This window comes from Alosa pseudoharengus, unplaced genomic scaffold (assembly GCF_046254945.1).
Source record: "Alosa pseudoharengus isolate Yale_2024_CS ecotype anadromous, Long Island Sound unplaced genomic scaffold, YU_APseudo_1.1 YU_APseudo_1.1_scf_15, whole genome shotgun sequence".
Taxonomy (NCBI): domain Eukaryota; kingdom Metazoa; phylum Chordata; class Actinopteri; order Clupeiformes; family Clupeidae; genus Alosa; species Alosa pseudoharengus.
In genome coordinates this window covers 8,121,826-8,142,597 of record NW_027468620.1, presented here as the reverse complement: position 1 = coordinate 8,142,597, position 20,772 = coordinate 8,121,826, and the positions used below count along the sequence as shown (strand labels likewise).

Below are 20,772 nucleotides of genomic sequence, written 5' to 3'. Positions count from 1 at the left end.
AGCCTTTCCCCTCACAATCAGAATCTTATTTTAGTGTACACTGAACAACCTGAGCCACAGTTTAAAATTGTTTAGTAGGGTGCAACAGTGTGTGATTGTGTTTGTGTGTGTGTGTGTTTGTGTCTATGTTTGTGATTGTGTGTGTGTGTGTCTCATTTAACATGACTCTCTTTATCAAAGGTCTGTGGTGTTGCTCAGACCATCCCACAGGGCTGTGTATTTTTTTTCACCCTGCAGAGGCGTTTTCTTTTAAGGAAGTGACGCTCACTGCACACTGCATGAGGAAATGAACTGCTGTTTTTACCACACTTGAACTGAACTATAGAATAGAGGGGCAGACAGCACTCAGTCTGAGAAAAAAGATGTGCACGCCAACAGATGCTCTGAAAGACTGGTTTGCTTCGGCAGAGCCCTGCTTTTGATTAAGGAGCAGCACAGGTTACTCTCAGATGCCAGGCCTTGCGAACTGAGTGAGTATCAATGACATGTCTGCTCAGGCTGATTTGTGACTTTATTTTATTGTTTATTTTATTGTCATTTGTTTACTATTTAAACAGAAAGAAGAAGTAGACAAAGTGTGGCTGATTTTTATTGCCTCTTTCTTCTCTATAGGGATGCTATTACTCTTTAGACTAGTCTTGCGATGTCAAAGGCAGTCTTCAACTATGAAATTTGTGTGAACTTCATGACAAGTGTGCTTTAAAAGTTGTGAAGGAGGAAGTTAGACACCATAATCACTCTTCCTGTTCTTTCTACCATGCTAGTGTGCTTTACTGTAAATACATTTGAAATTATTTTGCACGTTCCCTCTTCTCCCTCAAGCTCTTGGCAAGGCTACTGTCAAACTCCACACATTACTCTGGCCATAACATGGGTTAGGTAACAACTGGACCAGGAGTTATTATGCATAAGGATCAGCTGTAGAAGTGAGTTGGTCACAGCATAGAATGAATAGACAGCGATAAAATGTATTAATAAACTATTTCCCCCATATAGCCAGTTTAAAACAGTTCAGTCAGTCTATGTAAACTCAGTGTGCATAATCTAAGTTCAGTCTCCTCTTTTTGTTTCCAAACACATGTATTGACAAGTAGGCCTTGATTATACCTAGGGCAGTATATTGGTGGCATTGGACATCTTATAAAGCTAATCATAAACCTTATCTGTATCCGAAGGGAATGAAGTTCATATTGTAACCCAGGAATGCCAATTCATACTCACCCATATTCTCTCATAATCGGTGCACTAAACTGATGCAAATTGCTAATGGTAAACCGTGTGATGCAGACGTTTGATGACACCGCAGTGAAATGACCTTGTGTGCTGTTGACTGAAGCCAAGGTCTTTTAGTTAAGGTCAATGTTTACTGTTGAAAAATAAAGCAGTGCCAGCAAGGTCCTTTTCACCGTGCTGCTATCAGAATCCTGCATGCTTTCAGGTGTTCTCATCACAGAACTATTGCGATTGTACACCGGTATGAGAGACAGTGGCTGGAGATGGACATTCCAGAACTCATTATAGAGGGTTCCCACGGTCATGGAAATATAGGAAAACATTATGGAATTTTCACATTCTTAGGCCTTAAAAAGATATGAAATTCAGTAAATTCATACATTGTGAAAAGTTCTAAAAATGCATTTCAAATTCTTAAAAAACTTGGATTTGTTGGGGAAATGAAAATATGGAAAATGTCAATGAAAATGGGAACCCTGATTGTATCACCTACTTTTGGGCTTTAGTTTGATGTTGGAGTGGGGAGTTTGCTTTTCTTTATTAACCAAGCTCAGTTTTCTACACCATAGCTGGCATTCATTGTGCTTATGAAGTTTGTAGTCCAAGGGTTATTTCAGATAAGTCTGATGTCATTTCTGTATGTGCTGTATATTTAAGAAGGCAAATAAACAACTGACACCTTTAAATACCATACATTTACCATTTTCAGTAATTCTATATGTCCGAAATGTTTTGAATGTTTGTCATATAGTATATTTGTATATCTTGACAGAAGGTTCAAATGATTGAGACAGATAGTAATTGTTATGTACCTTTATGTCTGAAAATATTTATTTATTTGGTTATTTGTTTGTAGCATTATCTGCAGCTTGCAAAATGAGTGAGGTGGCTATCCTATACACCGGTGAAGCTGCTGAATGGGCCAGTTATCTACAAATCATCTTTCAAACATCGCGGCAATTTCCTAAGAACTCTGTCGCCTTGCACCTAGTGGACAGTGAGACCCCTCTGGAGGACCTGGACACCAGAGCTCTCTCGGACGCCAAGTGCATTTTACTTCTACTATCCACTGTCTTCCTGGACATTCAGAGTGAGCCGGAGGTGTATGAAACGTTCCAGAAGCTTCTGTGTCCTCCGCACACCGTGGTGGTGTTCCTGTGTGGAGTGACCGAGGAAGATGTGAGCTCTGATTACTTTGAACACTGGGACAGTTGGAACAAGCTCAACGCCAATGACGAGCCAGCCGTGTATGTCCACACTGTGCTGGAGGCCATTGCCAATGGTAAGACTACAGTAATTATGTGTATTAGCCGCATTGTGTAAACCACAGGACAGTGTTTTATGGAAGTTAATTACTAATAGCAGTGCCCAATAGCCCAACGAATCAGAATCAGATCATGCTTTAATCATTAAGAAGAATGAAGAAAAAAAATGCATTTCCATGTATAGCCCACCCCGTGTATTAACCTCATAGCTGAAGAAATTGAGCAAAATCAATTTATAAACCTCGGTTAATAGTCAGGAAATTATGGAACTTTATTAAAATAGTGTTCTTGTCTATGGGTATTTGGTCAAAATAGTACATTCCAAAGCACTACATATAACACATTCTACCTGTTTGGTTGAAAGATGGTATACTGTTTCTGTGTACATGCTTTTTTACAGATAGAAATAACAAACCCGGTTTCCTCAAAAAGAACAAATCCATGACTGTCAGAAAGCAGGTTTTCCCCCCAGTATTTTGCCCTAGAATGGGCGACACATTACATTCTCATTGTCACAAGAGAAATGATTGGTAACATCATTTGTATACCTCAGGGATTTCTTCCATCTTGGGAGTGAACTGTGAACTGTTGCACTTGGTTGGGAGTGTACAATAAGTTGTTGTTTGTTTGATGTTTTTTTTTACATTTTTCTGTTGAATTACAATTCATGGTTCGCTCTTCACGTATGGTTTCTGCAGCGTTTTTGGATATCCATCTGGTTGGTCTTGCAATGATAAATATATGTTCCTGGTTAACGATACTTGATTGATGGAACATTTTTGGTTAATAGTGCCCTTAATATGTACATACTCATATTTACTGTCTGGAAGTGTATGAGAGCAGGAAGTGAATCAGAAAAGCACTCACATTTGTATTTAACCAGAAATCTAACATTACAAGAAATCTATATCCAGCCCCTCCTGCTGCATCTGTTGCAGCATAGAGTGGCCCTGCTGTTATCTGATCAGCATACAGAGAAGTCCCCTGGCAAAGATTTGTGTTTTCATGCAGTGTGTGTGTGTTGCTGCTTCTCATTGGAACTCTGGTAAAAATATTCCCCCGGGGTTGTGCACCGTACCTCATTGTGACTTGTACATGGGCCCCCCTGTGTCGAATTCTTTACCTGAAACGGAAAACAAAAATGGAGGCAGCTTTTGTGCAGAGCAGCAGTTCATGGATGTGTGAGGCATGTACCTCATTTTGCTGTTGGCCAAAAGTGCTAACCCACTGAGGCGTTGGTGACAGAAGAAAACTAAAGAGTGCTTCACACATTTCAAAGCTCATATGATGCATTAGAAATTGTAAATTGCATTTCCCTATGAAAAGCTGATGTTTTGAATGTTTCTCATTCAGCTTCTAAAGATACTGCACCAGAGCAGGAGACGGAGGACGAGTGGCCCGCTCCCCCACGGCCTGAAGAGGTGCTTCCTCCCCCTGAGAGTTCAGAGAACATCGTCCCTCTCGCTGACCCCTCACCTAAGGCCACTGTGTGTGAAGATGGAGGGGAGGAGGATATCGTTCTCTCGCCACTTGACAAGAGCCAAGACACCTGTCCCATCCCCCAGGCCTGTGCCACAGTGCAGCCAGAGAAAATACAGTGTGGGGTACGTGTTGTGGCCAGGGGTGTAGTGGAGGCTAAACGCAAGTAAACGCAGTTTATTCACCTCTGAAATTTCAGAAATAGAGTTTATCCACCTCTTATTAGAGTTTTTCACCAATTGCAACTTTTAACATTAAAAAATCACACTGTATTATCCATATTCACAATATCTACACTCATCAACACTCTAGGGCAGGGGTGTCAAACATAAGGCCCGGGGGCCAGATCAGGCCCGCCAGCAGGTTCCATACGGCCCCCCAAGAAGTTTTGGGTGGGAAGGGAAAATTAGAAAGAAAAGATATTCACATCCAAATTTGTAATAAGCAATTTCTGTGATAAATTGATTAAACCTAGCACTACAAATCATCCCCAGGAAGGAAGAGGCCAAAAAACTGACATGGAAATTGGGTGTTTCAAGAGAGAAAGAGCACGATATGACGAGTAAATGATTTGTACTTGTTTGCTCATGAGTGGGTGTAGTAAAGGAGTATATCGTCAAACAACACTCTGATACCAATGCAGAGAAATGAAAATGACCACGACAATGATGGCCCCCGTGAGGGCTCATTCCAACAAATCTGGCCCACTGCCTATATGAGTTTGACACCCCTGCTCTAGGGTCTCAAACTCAAATGAGCTGGTGGCCACTTATTTTTTTTTTTTCAAATACCACACAAAACTGCAAACAGAAAGTGCAAGTGTTTTTATCTATTTTTAGACACCTGTGATAGCAACCTTAGCTTATAAATAAAATAATGATAAAATAAATATTAATACAAATTATAAAAACAAACAAAAAGCATAAAAACAGGTATGTGTGTGTTTCACACCAAATAAAAATATTTTCCTCTCATAACTTATTTAAACCTGCTGTTGTTAAGGAAACAACACCATTGGATTTTGACATCAAAATTTCAAAAGGTTTAAAAGTGGTCAGAGATAAAGTCCTACTGTAAATATAAAAATCTTTGAGTATAAACAAAGGTTTATGAAGGGGGTAAATTTACCCATTTCATTTGCCACTGGATAGCAAGCACCTCAAATTATGCACCTTTCAGTAAATACTGGATGTTAAACATATTTGAGCAGGTTTACTTTCTTTTTTGTCATATTACCCATATAACAAATTAACAGGAAAACAGTAGGCTACCGAAGACTTCACCACACGTGAAAGTGTTTTCAACATTTGGTGTCGGCCTATTTCTGCTTCAATTTGTGCAAAATTATAGCGTGCATTGCTTCCGTGTCATTACCGGAATTGGGCCGGGCGCGGGCCGGAGTTTGAGACCCCTACCACTATTGTTATAAACATTGGACAATAACCTCCACCATCATCAAAGATATTCTGATAAAAATCTGATACCGCATGGCGCCGTCCACCTTACCGTGATCACAGAAATCATTGTTTACCCACCTCTTATTTTACCACTACATCCCTGGTTATGGCCATGAGAATATAGAAAGACCACTTTTGTATGTATGTATGATTTGCAAGGGTAAATTATGTTTTTATAATATTCTTTTTCATGTTACATGAAGAAGATGGAAACATGTGTCATTCTCAATATCTGCCCAAGATATTCAGAGTGTAGTTTTGTGTGTTGAGTCGGAAACCACACACATAATGCAAAAATAAGTTGCACTGCCAAGTGTTTTCAAATGTATCGTCGGAATACAAGATGCTGAATATCAAACACACATAATAGATGCAAATGACATCTATTTAGTTACTTTACAGTATACGTGTAGACAGATATATTTTCGCTGACCTTCAGATGCACCACAGGGTGCAGTGTGCTGTTACTGTGAGCTATAAAAAGTCTACAAAACTGCAAGTAACTTGCACACAATGAGCTGTAATTTGGTTCTCAGAGCCTAGACAGAGACAGCAAAATACCACAAAAGTTGCTTTAACAGTGTTGTTTGTTTGTTGTGTACTTCACCTGTGATGGTGTTAGTCTGTGATACAAGAAGTATAGTGAGATTTAAAAGTTAATTTATACATTGCAGTCTTCCCATTTTTTTCTCTTTTTGTCTGGTGCATTGTCTGGAAGAATACCAAAAAGAGGGTCCACATTCCAAAAAATATTATTTTTAATGTTTCATTGGCAGCAGGGTCACAAACGTTTGGTTCACTGGCCATGGGCAGCCGTGGCATACTGGTTAGCACTTCGGACCTGTAACCGGAGGGTTGCCGGTTCGAACCCCGACCAGTAGGCACAGCTGAAGTGCCCTTGAGCAAGGCACCTAACCCCTCACTGCGCCGGGATTAGTGTGTGATTCACCTCACTGTGTGTACACTGTGTGTGTTTCACTAATTCAAGGATTGGGATAAATGCAGAGACCAAATTTCCCTCACGGGATCAAAAGAGTATATATACTATATACTTATACTTCCACTGGTCTTCAAAATTATTTCTTCCCTCTTTTTGCTTTTCTAAATGCATACGTTTGATGAATGGAGTCAAACACTCTTCCAGCATTTGGTCAGAAATGTTCTTCCTTGTGATTTGTACACCTTAGCTTTGTCTGTCCGTAAATCTTTTTTTCCTATCTTCCTCTGTAGCCTGTGATAGTCCATCGTAATCTTTGCTTTTTTTATTGCCCATTCTGAGATGGGTGTTTATTCTTTACAACTACCGATGCTAAACTGTCAACTGTCTAGAAGCCCAATAACTTGAAGTCACTTCTTCTGAGGATGTTGATTCTGGTGTTTTGTGGGTACTATTTCACGAAACTGCCAAACAGGCTCTAATGTATTTGTCATCTTGTTCTGATGTGCACTGGGGCCTCTCAGTCATTTGGCTATTCTGGGGTCCGTTTCTCAAAAGCATAGTTGCTAATGATAACAACCTTGGTAGTGTCACTGCCAAATGTGAGTCTGCAGATTTGAGTTGTGCATGCACAAATACTTAAGCTTCATATTGTCACATATCACATTTTGCATTTTTGAAAATGTAAAAATAATAGCATATATTTGTTAGCTCTTACTAAAATGTGACCGAAATACGACCGAATATCAACACCGTATTTCTGTATAATTTACGTGTGATTCAAATAGCCTACGGTTGACTCACATTTGGCAGTGATATGCTCCCATGGATGCATCGTAGTTAGCAAGTAACTAGGCTTTTGGGAAACGGATCCCTGGTTAAAGCCAGTTGAGTCACACACAGCATGGTATGAGATCTTCCCTTTCTTGGTCATTTCTTACATGGAGTAATTTTCATACAACAAAAATAGACTGATACATTTCAGAGGAAATGTATTTGTTTCTTGCAATTTTGTGTCTTTAACTGAACCCACAATAGCTAGGCCTACTGTTCTAGATACTCAACTCCAGTTGTATTGCTTTTTTAAGAAGGTCAGCAGTTTTCAGTTGTGCTTGCATACTGTAATTGCAAAAGGGTTTTTCTAATGATCTAGCCTTTTAAAATAATAATATCAGATTAGCAAACAGGATACTGTAGTAAAATTATCAATTTCCTTCTACAATAGTCATTTATAACACAAATGATGGGTACACTGTATCTCTGATTGATTCAATGGTGTTTTAATGGCCAACAACAACAAGCTTTTCCTTCGAAAACAGGGACATTTCGAAGTGACCACAAGCTTTTGAACGGTTGTCTATACATACATCAGTAATACACACACACACACACACACACACACACACACACACACACACACACACACACACACACACACACACACACACACACACACACACACACACACACACACACACACACACACACACACACGTTGATAATTCATCATTTTTAACACAGGCTATTGTAAAGTGAGACTGTTGCTGATCACCCTCGGCTCGATTGGCTTGATTAAATAGGCCCCAACTACTAATCAGAATTTCTAGACACAATTAAAGACACAACTGTAAAATTTACACTTACATGTGTGTGCATGTGCGTACATGCGAGAATGCATGTGCGCGTGCGTGCTTGTGTGTGTGTGTGTGTACAGTATGTGTGTGTCTGTGTGTGTCTGTCTGTGTTAGTGTATGTCTGTGTTTGTGTATATAGATTTTAGCGTGTGTTGTTCACAAATTTCTGCTCTGTATTTTGTAGAAAAATGTAACTGTTTACGTCATCCTGCTGAATAAATTGGATGATCAGGAAAATGTTGAGATGGAATTTTCTGGTAAAGACAGCAGCAAACGTGTTCCTGGAAATTTTGTGAATGACTATACCATCAGTGGCCCGTCACCTGGTAAGTGCAATGACAAAAGCCCTGACTCAAAGCAGAAAAGAGGAAATTTGAAACAACACCCACTTTGTATGACGCCCAGTCTAGATTTTATCAAGTGATTTAAGTGTTAACTGCTCAAAAGCGGCAGTCTACGATTCTGGCGAAATGTTGTTGATATTTCAGGTCAACAGCCAAACAAATGACACCCCTCTGTCCTGTGCTCCTTAAACAATGTTATGATTGGCTGGTAAAATGCATTGCCTGGTCTGAGCCTGTTTGTTTCCCATTAATAGTGTTAGGACTGTTTATGACCACATGACGGGACAGCTGGAGGAGACAATTAAATGAATTGGTTTTGAATTGTGCACTGTGCCTTTAAAGCTCCTGATAGCCACGGCATTTTGCCTCGGGTTACCAGTCAGTGTTCTGCTTTTCTATTTTAGATATGCCATCAGGAGAGGTGACTCTCACCCTGTACAGCCACAATTTGCCAATTTGCTCCAAACGCCTGACTTATTACACACCGATGGATGAAATAAACTACCATCTTGACCAATCACTGGATCCTATACAGTTCATGTGTCAGGTTGGTCATCACATTGTTTGCCTGTGTCAGCATTATGTGATGGAATCTGGTAAAAACTAATCACGTGACGAAATTTCACCAACTTAAGGATGGTATCACAATCCTACGTTGGTGAAATTTCACCAGAAAAGGTTAAAGTGGAGCAATAATCAAGGATATTTTAATTTCACCATGTGATGGAATTTCCCAGATCCCATCACATATCAACTTTTTCTGTTGACTTTTTTATGGCTATTTGGGTGGGGTTTGAGAGAGGTCAACTCTCATGGTGATGATACTTTTGAGCAATGTTGTTGGGCAATCACATGACTGGTTCCTCGTATTCTGATTAGAGATAAGTTGCCCAGGGATGATGAAAGAACTCTTTTTGGGAGGGTAGGGTTGGGGGGAGTATAATTGCCCTGGGTATTTGCCAGAGGGGTGTTCTTACACTGTCTTTGGACCCTCATATGTTTTCTATTGTTCTGTCCAATAAATTTCTATTACTCTCAATAGATTTAAAGAAAACAAAGACATTAGAACAATCCAATGATACCTTACATTGTGTTTGTAGGCATTTGATATCACAAATAACGCCACAGAATCACTGGATTGTTTACTAACTGAATCTCTCAAGTCCCGAATGCCTCCAAATGGATTCAATGTGTTTGGAATTTGTCAACTTGAGCAAGAAAATCTCTCCGTTAGTAAGTGTCTTTCATTGTGATTTCACTTCTTTGTATTTTTAAAATTACAACATACAGTATACCTGTCTGCATATGCAGACAGACAGACAGACAGGTATACTGTATGTTGTATGTTGTATATATATGCAGACAGAATATATTCATATTTGGGATTTTTTGCAGATCAGAGAGATGAGGAGCTCCCAACGTTGCTTCACTTTGCAGCAAAATATGGACTCAAGAAACTGACAATAGTTCTCCTGCAGTGTCCTGGTGCTTTGCAGGCATATAGTGTAGCGAACAAGCATGGGAACTATCCCAATAACCTAGCAGAAAAGAATGGCTTCTCTGCTCTACGACAGTTTATGGACAACTATGTTGTGAGTGGACATATTTGTGCATTCATATTTTTATTTCAAATTGTAGATTGTGTTTACCCGTACACCTACTTCTAGTACCGTATATATTTTGTGACTTCAATCATATATTGTGTTAACCTTTGGTTGGGCAGCTTTTGGTCGGGGACTTTTAGAGACTCTTTTCCATCTTTTTCAAACATTTCTCCCCATAGGAGTCAGCAGACATGATTAAAACTGACATACAGGATTCTCTGGCTGAGCCAATAAACGAGGACGTGTACGAGCCCATGAACCGGTCATCTCAGGAGACACAGGACAACATCCCTAAATACTCGCTCAAGGAGGATATCTATGAGTCCATGAGAGAGATGGTCCCTGGATATGAAGACTTATGTAAGTTCCCCACTCAAGAACATAACACACTGTGAGATGTGTGTTGTAAGAGCTCCTGTTGTTTCAGTGGCTGAGCGTAAAGACTGTATGAACAGTGAAGTTTACCAAACATTTTTTCACACTGTAGTGAAATGATGCATGTTAAAACCACATTGTATGTAAGGAGACATGAGGGGATCCGAATATTTATCTATTCAGGTTTGGCATCACTGTGTAAAGTGAACCTAAACCTCTGTGGCTCCCTAAATGTTTTTCTATTTTTTGTATTTAAATAATTTCCTCCTTGCAGATGAAGATATGGAGACGGCATTAGGAGAAACACATAACCAAGAAGATACTATGCTGAGAAAGTTTTTCGAAGGTAAGAAAAAAATTATAAAAATGAAATTTGTTGTAAATAAAAGGATAGTCTGACAAAAAGCATATTTCAGAGATACTACTGTACATGCCGAAGTGGCACAACCTGTCCCCACATCAGAAACAATAACTAAAAACTTTGCTCAACAAGTCATAGAGCTACAGAACTTGGAAAATAGGTTATCAGTGAATCAGACAGCAAAAAATTCCATTGGAATTTAATATATATTGGAAGTTAAGTTCTGCACCACACAAACATTCTAATAGTAAACCAATCTTTTTTGAAAAAGCGCGAGCAGGGCAACCTGTTGGCCCTGGGATGAGCCACATGTCTGATAAGCACCATCTACTAGAGGAGGAAGTGGAGGCTGACTTCTGCCAAGAGGGGGAGGAGGAGGACCCCTACAACCTCTGCGAAAACGAGCAGATCTACGACACAGTAGAGGACCAGTCAGTCATTCCCCCCGAGATCATGAACCGGCCCCCAGCCCCAATACCTAGGCCCTCGAGAACACTGGACATGCAAGAGAACATAACGTACATCTCACGCGGTAAGGACCAGAACATAACGTGCATCTTGCGCGGTAAGGACTAGCCACTGCAATCAACAGAAACTGAATAAAAATGAAGGTCATTCACCAGTAACAGGAATTCATTTGAAGAAAACAAGGCTGAAGGCATAAATGAAAGCAACAAATTGTGCAGTCATAATGGGTGCTAAATGTTCAAATTCTTTCTCATTTCAACTCTCATTCTATTTCAGTATGAAATATCTGATAAGTGTTAGCCTAGTTTTGTTTTTGAACATATAGTATAGTAGTATATAGTATATATAGCATTTTACATAGGTATATAGTATGACATCTGATGCTGTTGTTCAAAACGCGTCAAGTCTATTATAAACCAAATGCTGTTAGTTTGCTATTAGTCAGTCAGTTAGTTTGGCTATAACTGCGTACACAGGAACTGTTTATGTCTACACTTGGAGTGAAAGTACACGTGATCACACAGCCACATCACCAACTAAACCACACAGCCGCGACTCATATGCCTTTGGTCTGTGTCTTTGCAGTGTTTTCTGAGAAAGAAACAACCTACTCCCAATGCAATCGCCAAGATTGTGTGCCCACTCAAGGTTTGACACTTCACTATTCAGTCCACTTAGGTATTCAAGGCCTATTTGCAGCGCAGCCAGACACTTTTTGCAGTGCTTTTTAGAAAGTCAAAAATGCACAAGTTAAATTGTTCACAGTTATGTGATGTTATGTTAGAGTCTGTTTTACTCACTGACCAAATGTATTGTATCCCCACTGACTAGGGGTTAGGGAGGAGATCTGAAGTCCCCTTTCACCCTCATTCAAATATGGAATCTAGATTTTTTTTATGTAATCATCATGGAACTCTGATTGAGAATACCATTTAAACTTTTAAACTACTGAATGTGCACAAAGCACAATGTGGCAAAAGCCCTGAATAAAACAACTTCAGTTTTCATACTATCGCTTTGTCACACTGAAACAATGGCATGGTCTGAAAACAGATGGCTATTGATGTTGCAGATTTTACAGTTAGTGATTTTGGAGCCAGAGTATGCATTGTAAACAATCCAGTCTTCCCCAAACCAAGCAATACTGGGTTAGATTTTTTCCATACTTAAGTTCCTTGTGCCTTTGATGCATTTTGAAATATATACTAGTACTGTTGCCTTAAAATAATGTCTTCTAACTAATTTCGATGGTACACTGACTGAATCGTAATTAATCATGAGAATTAATGATGTCTCTGAGGTAAATACTAGTTATTACATTGTATTACTTTAACAGCCAAGTTCACAGCCACAGCATCTGTCTAGGATTGGAATTTATCGTCCCCATAGGGATATTGTTTTTCAGTGAGTAGAACATTTCAGGTCTTTGCTGGCGTGACAATACAGACAAAAACATAAGACACTTTGAACATTAAACATAACATGCACCAGTCATATCACAGTATTAGCATTGCACATTCCCAGGAGAAAATAGGCTAAAATAGAGACTGATTTCGACACCAATGTTCCCATTACAAACGCATCAGATCAGATCAGATCACTGTTTAGACCTGCTGAACAGACACACAGACAGAATCAAGACTTAACGTTACCACTCAGGTGTTTATTTAAGGAACTAATAGCTTTGGGTATAAATGACTATCTCTGTCTATCCTCCTGATCAGTGCGGCCAGTGAGGGATAGACTGCTAAGCAGTGCCCATGACCCCTACGCTGGGATGAAGACACCCGGCCAGAGGCAGCTCATTGCCCTGCAGGAGAGAGTGAAGGTGGGGTCGCTGACTGTGGAAGAGGCCGTGCAGGAGTTTAAGACCTGGAAGTTTGACCAGGACAAGCGAGGAAACTCCTTACGGTATCAGCAGGTTGGTGATGTACCGTGGTGGTTGCTTACCAGATGTAAAGTGTTATGTTAATAAAAAATGGCATTATGCACCTGACTTCATTGTGCACCTAACTTAACACAACATTGTCTGTTTTTTAAGTATTTATAGTTGTATCAGCGATATGCTAGTGACATTGCTATAGTCTGAAAAATCTTTTTGATATCTGCCTTGCTATGAGGAAATAAGGAATCTGTTAACCTGTCCACAAACTTGCGACTAGTTTTTACTTTGGTCTGCCTGATCATGATGTATGTACTGTTTATTGATATTGCTGTCAGCTTTGGACAAAAGCAAAACATAAATATAAACATGATATAATGCTGTAGTTGAAATAAAATGGAATAATGTTTGTATTCCTCTGGTGTAGGAAAATATTCAGCGGTTGCGTGACAGCATCACACGTCGGCATAAAGAGAAAGGGAAGTCATCAATGGAAGGTATGAAGAAAATATATGCATACATTATTTGCTTAGTTTTCATATTGCGCTTCCTTATTATTATTTTTTAAAAGTAGAACAAAAACAAGTGGTGCAAAAATAATAAATAAAAACAAACAGAAAAGGAGAAACAAAAGGTTGATTGGGTATTAGCTTCATCTATTTATAAAGAAATCAAACATTTTGCTAAACAAATTAAAATTTATGGAGTAAAACAACCAGATTCAACAGTGACAATTGGATCTGATTCTGGCTGTCTCTGTTTACTGTATAATCATTAGTATTAACATGGTTATGGTTACGGGATTTGTCAGACACTTTTGTCCAAAGCGATTTACAAATAAAACAATGCAATAGTTAAATTAACAGTGAACGGTTTAAAAAGTTGGTAAGACTGCATTAAGGTGAAAAGCAATAATAAACAATAATGTCAATGCAGTCAATAGCCTAATGAAAATATACAATGAAAATAAACAAATACTATAACATACTACAATATAATATACAAACCATAACTCATAAGAAGTGCTTAATTAACTAAGTGCACGCTGAACAGATATAATGTGGGTTGATTATTATTGGTTTGGCATTACCTTGTAATCAACATGCAAAAATGGGTGTCTCCCATGCTCTGTCCGTAGAGTAACGTGTGATGTTGGTAACTTCATCCCTCCTCCATCCCTCATGTCATCCCTCCCTGTTGGTTTTCGTTGGGTCAGATCTGGACATAACCCCGCCGATGCAGAGGGACCTGCAGTGGCCCGGGAGCACGAGTGTCGAGTGTGCCGTTTACGAGCCCGGTCCGCGGACCACTGTTCTGCCCCCGCCGTTTAGCCGGACTCTACAGAGGGGGACGTGGCAGACCGGCAGCACCTCCAGCAACTCCAGTGAGTTTTTTTTATTCATACGACTTTTCCTTGTTCTTAAATGTTGAGTGTTTTATAATGGAAAATGGCATTGTGGACAACTGCACAACTGCACAACTCCACATTCTGGGTTGAGTGTATAATTCTATCAGAGTGATGCACGTTTTGCTGAAATGATCAATGATTTCACAGAACACAGAACAAGAACACAGAATAAATACACACCACATTGTTACATAGTGCCTTATTTTATATGACAAAGTTATAGTGTAGATATTCAAAGTTGGTCAACAAGCAAAAATAAACTAAAGCAAATTTCATTATAAAACAAAATCAATTTACTTATTTAATACCATAAGCACAATTCTACTGTAAGTGCAAACATGAGTGGGTCAGTGAAATGCACCTACATGCCACATAGCTAGCTTTAGTTCATGCATGAGACCCTTTGTTTGTTTGCTCTGTGAGCGTCATTTAAACTTGGCCCTTAGTTCTAATCTAGTTCAGCTTACAGAGGAAACTATTTTGTTCCTGTTGGAGCGGTGGGTTGACGTCTATTATGTGACAGAAGAGTGCTGCAGTGTGAAATGAAAAATATCAGGACAGGGTTACAAAATGGCACCCAGAGAACACTCAAGTGAGTCCCAAACGGCTCGGAGACAGATCTGGCCCAGACTGCGGTGCAGGCCCTGGCTAAATCTCTGCCAGTGTTCGATGCCATTCAAGAATGGATCGTGCAGCAGTAGCGGAGTGGGAACAGATATCGCTGTTTGTATCAGTTCTTTGCTGTGCCCTACAGCAGCCTGGACTGTGTGATGGCAGACCCTCTCTGTCACTCCCCGCGGCCTCTCCCCAAAGCCCTGGCAATAACATGCTAACAACTACCTGATATGCAAGTTGTGAGATGTGTATGAAATGGGTACTACAGACTACTGAAGATTTTAGATTAACGGCTGCGATATGTTTGATTTTGCCCTGGATTTCCCCCCTAAAATAGGAATCAGGCCAAATTGTGTCACCCTCGCAATTTACAGCAAATACAACCTAATGATGAATGACCTTGTGGGTGTATTCACCAGTATACACCTACATGTTAACACCTTCCCGTATTTGTGTGTTTGTGATTGTGTGTGCTTTAACCCACAGGCAGCGAAAGCAACCGTCTGAGCACTCTGAGCAACATCAGTTACAGCAGCGGAGCAGAAGGGGAATTTGAGGTGAAAACAAAATGTTCCTCTTTCAAATCCCATGTGCTCGCATAGTTCTGCTTCAACGGACTGGTGCTGCTTGCAAATCTGCATGCAAAGTATCGGCAACTGATCCAGAGTCTTTCATTCATGTAGGCCTCTCTCTCTCTCTCTCTCTCTCTCTCTCTCTCTCTGCCACCTGTCTGTCTTTTAGGATGCTCCAGATCTAGGCCCCCTGCCTCCACGACCCTCCCGGTATGTCGACGACCCCCCAACGCTTCCACCTCCCAGAGTTCCCCCTCGCCTTCCAGAAAGGTGAGCACTTCTGAACGCGGACAAACCACTGCTATCAAAGTGAGGACTTGTGATGTGACACCAGACCAGAGACAAGATGGCTTTAGTAAACAATATTACATTAGCTTTAAAATTAAATTTAAAGTAAAAGTGAAATACATTTTAAACCATACAACAACAAAAACACACACATTTCACACAAACTATCTCAAAAAGTCCCTCACTGAAGTTGTTGCGAGCCGCGACAAGGATATTAATAGCACATCCCTCTTGTGAAACTTCATGGTCAGGTGAAGGCGGCTGATTGACATCTAAGATCGTCTTGGAAACCTGTGATCTGAACTAGATCATAAAACCACAAACTCTGTTTTTGAATGCAGAGAGAGAGAGAGAGAGAGAGAGAGAGAGAGAGAGAGAAAGAGAGGAAGGGAGATAGAGAGAGATAGAGCCAGCAACTTAAAACATGTAGGCTAAGCAGAGGAGGTGCACAGCAGAAGATGAAACATGTTGGTGAGATAAGTTAACTATCTGAAAAGTAACTAAACAGCTAAATCTGCCTTGCATGTTACAACATTTAAGATATCTATTCAATGAAAAATCGAGGAACTGGTTGCACTTGATCAAAACCAGCTTAGTTGCCGTAACTGACAGAGATGCTATCACAGAAAACTCCCACCATCCTGTGATACAGGAAAGGGGCACCACACTTGAGTCTATATAGGCACTGCGTGAGAGTTCAGCTGAGTGTAAGACATGAGGTGAGAAACCACAGAGTAGGCAGCTTTTTCTGCCTAATTGATGCGTGTGTGTGTATGTGTGTGTATGAGTGTGTGTGTGTGTATGTTTGTGTGTGTGTATGTATGAGTGTGTATGTGTGTGTTTTGTGTGTGTGTGTGTGTATTTATGAGTGTGTGCATGTGTGTGTTTTTCTGTGTGTGTGTGTGTGTGTGTGTGTGTGTGTGTGTGTGTGTGTGTGTGTGTGTGTGTGTGTGTGTGTGTGTGTGTGTGTGTGTGTATGTGTGTGTGTGTGTGTGTGTATTTGACACATTAGACTTGGACAATCTCTTAAATTAGTGCTCATGATGTTCTGCAGGCTCTTTGGGCATGTGGTTCTAAGTTCTATGGTTCTAAGTTCTGAACTTTTCCAGCTGTGCTTCTGTATGTCTTTACTCAGATGGCCCATATGCATAAGAAATGTCTAAATACATTTTCAAATCTCTATGATTTGTTTATGTTTATTTTATAGATATAGATTTATGTATACATTCATAATATTCATTCAATCTTTAATTATTCTCGGAGGTTCATTGAGGGTAGTCCTCATTTTCAGTGAAGCCGAGATTACAGTGACAATGTATGTATGTAGTGTATATATCATATGTATGAGGTGTGTTTTTGTATGTTATATATGCATGATTGTATGTTCTCTAGGACTCCTGAGAGCATGCTCAATGAGCGCTACATCCAGAGCCCAAGTCGCCTCCTCCCCCAGCTTCCTCCTCAGAGACCAATTCCCCCTCCACCCGTACCACGAAGGCTGCGGTGATCAACGCCTCTGTCTTTTCCACCTGTCGCGGCACATTTTTCACTCTCAGGTAGAAAACCACTACCGCATGTCAGGTAGTTGGTCGATGGAGTGCTCACACAGACATCTCCGACGTTAGGGCTTAATCTCGGACAAATGTGAGACTTTCCTACAGACCACTGTTGTGAAGGCACGTCATTTCCTCCCAAAGTTGTTAAATGGCTTGTGGAATAGACTGACATAACTGGAGGTCTTGGACCATTGTGGTTTGAATTGTGGCTGGTCAATGAGAAGTGCATATAACCTGTAGCCTAGTTAGAATCATTTTTCCTTCGGTCGTAGATTTCACATTTTGGATGCATACAAAGAAGACTGATTTTGTTTGCTCATTAATTTTCAGTGTTCAGTGTCTTTCAGGATGCAAGATATAGTAGGCCGTATCATTTGGTGAACTGAAAAGTTCTTAACTACTTCAGAACGTCTTGATTAAGAGCATGGTCTTTTTCCCCCCATTAAGGACACTGTTAGTATGCAGTACATGGTAGCGTCATGATGGTTATGTCTAATAATTCAGTAGACTATTACAAACTGAAGTATTATAATAATACCAGTTGTGCTGACAGAAAAAGTTCAAACATATCAATATGTGCAAGTCTACAATTTCTTCAACAATGGATTTATTTATTTCTCTGTACTTTACATAATTATGACAGTAAGCTGTGTGTATGTGAACAAAAGTATGCATGTTTTAGAGACATTTTATAGATTAATATTACTGTAGGTGTTTTTATGCATTCCTTTGTGTTGATTTGTGTTTTTGACCTAATAAAGTGACATTATGACAACTTTTTTTATAAACTAAATACTTATAGGCAAAGATAAAGCTTGTTATCAATTATGTATTAATGGTTAATATTTTGTTAATGAACTATATTCACTGGTGCGTTTATACTTTCTTTTCACAAGTTTAGCATAATCATCGCCTCCCTTCCCTCATCAACAGCGCCATCTTTTGTCGCAAAAGACACAATGCGAATACTTGGTATAGACTTTTGGGATGTGAATAGCTTTGTGAATTTAGGACTACTAAACCAATGTCATAAAGAGTTTAAGTGTCACGCTTTCGGTTAAATACTAGTTTCACTAGTAAACATTTTCTGGTAAATGGACACTTAGCCTACAGCATGAATTTGGAACATGGCGTCAGACAAACTCACCCTATCTTTTTGCACGAGTTTAGTTTAATGTTGCTTTAACATATGTTTCTTTTCCCCCTTTTATTTCAACATATGTATGAGTGATTACAGTGTGGATACCACTGATTGAATTTAATCAGTGGTATCATTAGTCATCAAAAAATGTGTTATAGCCTAGGCTTAGACACACCAATCAGGTGTGTTTATTCGTAGCCCACTCAGCAGTTGAACCCTCGTTTTTCCCAAGCCTCTATTAGCTTTTTTTCCTCTAAAATAGATAAATTGGCCTTTAACCCCAAACAATACATTTATGCTTTTATGTAAGACTGTCAGTTACTCTGGGCCCCTGGCTGACGTAGGCTACGCAATACAGTGACATCGAGCAAAGAATATTTCGTGCCCACTTTTTAGACTAGTTCAACCGGGACGATGCTAGTGGCGTAGGACATGCACCACGCCTTGTTCGTCCACCCCTACCTCCTCTGTAAAGAGATGTATTCGGAAGAGAGCGCAGTCGGGAGCAATTGGTGACAGGCGGGAGACTGTACTGCATGGTCTCATTGTAACGCGGTAACGCTGAGGTAGGTTGAAGTAGCTGTCAGCGTGTGGAGAAAGAACAGAGAACCCTGGATTGCTTTCTGGTAAAGGTAAGGACGGGATCAATGTAGGCTACACTATTCCCCTTAATGCTCAGTTTATTGTTTCTCAGGACTGAATTCACTGCAGGATAGAAATGTATTTTACCGTCTTGAACGCGCTGTGAAATGTACTTCAATGCAGTGGCCGAAGTGACGGACCATTCTGGTGGTGTTTTGCGGTAACAGCAAGGATCGACATAGGCTACCATGCGTTGGGCAGTAATTTTAAGAAGAGCCAGGACTTCTTGAATTGCTTTGTGTCCTGTGGGAATATTTGTAAATTTCATACAGCACGATGTACTGTCAAGTAGGCCTACAAATATGTTTTGAAAAAAAAGTCTTAAGTGTAGCCTATTCCGCAGAGAGAGAGAGAGCTTTTAAGTCATGTGCCAAACGACCGCTGCTCATCCTTGCGCCACTGTAACATAACATAGCCTAATAAGGTTACCTACAGCCGAAAGCGAACAGACAGTAATTTTAATTACATGTGACATTGAATTTATCCAACGATGATGCTGATGACTTTGCGCAACGCGCCAGCATCTAGATGCCATGTGTATAGTAGTCTGGTTGTAGTGTTACGTGTTACTGTGATGCCCGTTGTGCGTTGTCCATATAGAAAGTTGTGTTTTTTACGTCACACACATAATTCACACAGATCATGTGTTACACGCACGACTGCATTGTTTAAATCGGTATGCATTCATCACGGACAGGTTCACAGATGTTAGTTTGTGCTGTTCGGGTAAGACTCTTCTATGACTTCTTTGACTCCCCATGAACAAATATTCATGAATGTTATGAGTCACTGCCATGGAGTTGAGTAGAGGAGTAGAGAGCAAATGTTCTTTAATTTGATCACCAACCAGGAAAATATAGCAAAAACAGCCTAGCAAAAACACCAATAAAGATAAATGCGTTGTAAGCTTTGATGGGTTGTCAGAATATATAGGAATCTTTGGTAGTTAGTCATTTTTGATAATGTATCGATACTTAGACTGTATCTATGTGTATGGTGCTATGTTATTTGTTCATTACATTTGTTGGTTCCATGTGTGATTTAATGCAATAGGCTATGCCTTTGGAAAGGAGGACTGCTCAATATTTTCATTAAAAAATGTATACCTAGGCCCTTAGGGAACATGCTGAGTGAGGCAGTATGATTACCCATACCTTAAAAAACACACACACACACACACACATAAAGCACATGCAGCCTCAGCCTTGAACACATGGCTCTCTCCAGTGTCTCCTGACACTAAAGGTTATCCTAGCAGAACTGACAGTGACCGACCTCCTCAGCAATCTATTTCAGGTGGTCAGGGCCAAATCCCAGGCGATTGAATGCCACGCCAAATACAAATCGCCTAGTAATAGTCACTGTTTATTCCTCTTGTCTTTTCGGACACCTACCTGGAACCAACAGAAATTATCTCTTTAGTAAAGCACATACTGTACCTGACACCATTGCCTTGGTCAGGATCCTGTTCAGCATTAGCCGGTTGTGCTGTTTTCATGCTAAGCTGCCTG

The 20,772-nt window shown here is 40.1% G+C and overlaps 2 protein-coding genes across 2 annotated transcripts in view; both read left to right on the top strand.

Moving 5' to 3' along the window:
- The first annotated feature begins 314 nt into the window (after positions 1-314).
- On the top strand, positions 315-18,253 carry pik3ap1 (phosphoinositide-3-kinase adaptor protein 1). The gene is made up of 17 exons (XM_076285398.1): positions 315-470; positions 2,090-2,515; positions 3,852-4,102; positions 8,190-8,331; positions 8,754-8,896; positions 9,450-9,582; positions 9,745-9,941; positions 10,133-10,313; positions 10,603-10,674; positions 10,961-11,221; positions 11,743-11,805; positions 12,882-13,078; positions 13,467-13,536; positions 14,256-14,423; positions 15,549-15,619; positions 15,804-15,904; positions 17,315-18,253. Exons 2-17 carry the CDS (start codon positions 2,110-2,112, stop codon positions 17,427-17,429), a joined length of 2,571 nt encoding a protein of 856 aa, XP_076141513.1. The 5' UTR covers positions 315-470; positions 2,090-2,109; the 3' UTR covers positions 17,430-18,253.
- A 1,712-nt stretch (positions 18,254-19,965) lies between these two features.
- Positions 19,966-20,772, top strand: part of sorbs1 (sorbin and SH3 domain containing 1) — a 59,888-nt gene continuing 59,081 nt past the window's right edge. The window contains exon 1 of the mRNA XM_076285396.1: positions 19,966-19,987. Within this exon, the coding sequence (XP_076141511.1) occupies positions 19,967-19,987 (21 nt within the window). The 5' untranslated portion in view covers position 19,966. The remainder of the gene's footprint in view (positions 19,988-20,772) is intronic.

What these genes read in the sequence shown, in the direction of transcription:
- pik3ap1 (XM_076285398.1), top strand. Translation starts at nt 2,110, where the DNA reads ATGAGTGAGGTGGCTATCCTATACACCGGTGAAGCTGCTGAATGGGCC. An exon ending in CATAACGTACATCTCACGCG is followed by an intron (nt 11,222 to 11,742) that starts GTAAGGACCAGA and finishes GTGTCTTTGCAG; the next exon opens with TGTTTTCTGAGAAAGAAACA. An exon ending in AGGGAAGTCATCAATGGAAG is followed by an intron (nt 13,537 to 14,255) that starts GTATGAAGAAAA and finishes TCGTTGGGTCAG; the next exon opens with ATCTGGACATAACCCCGCCG.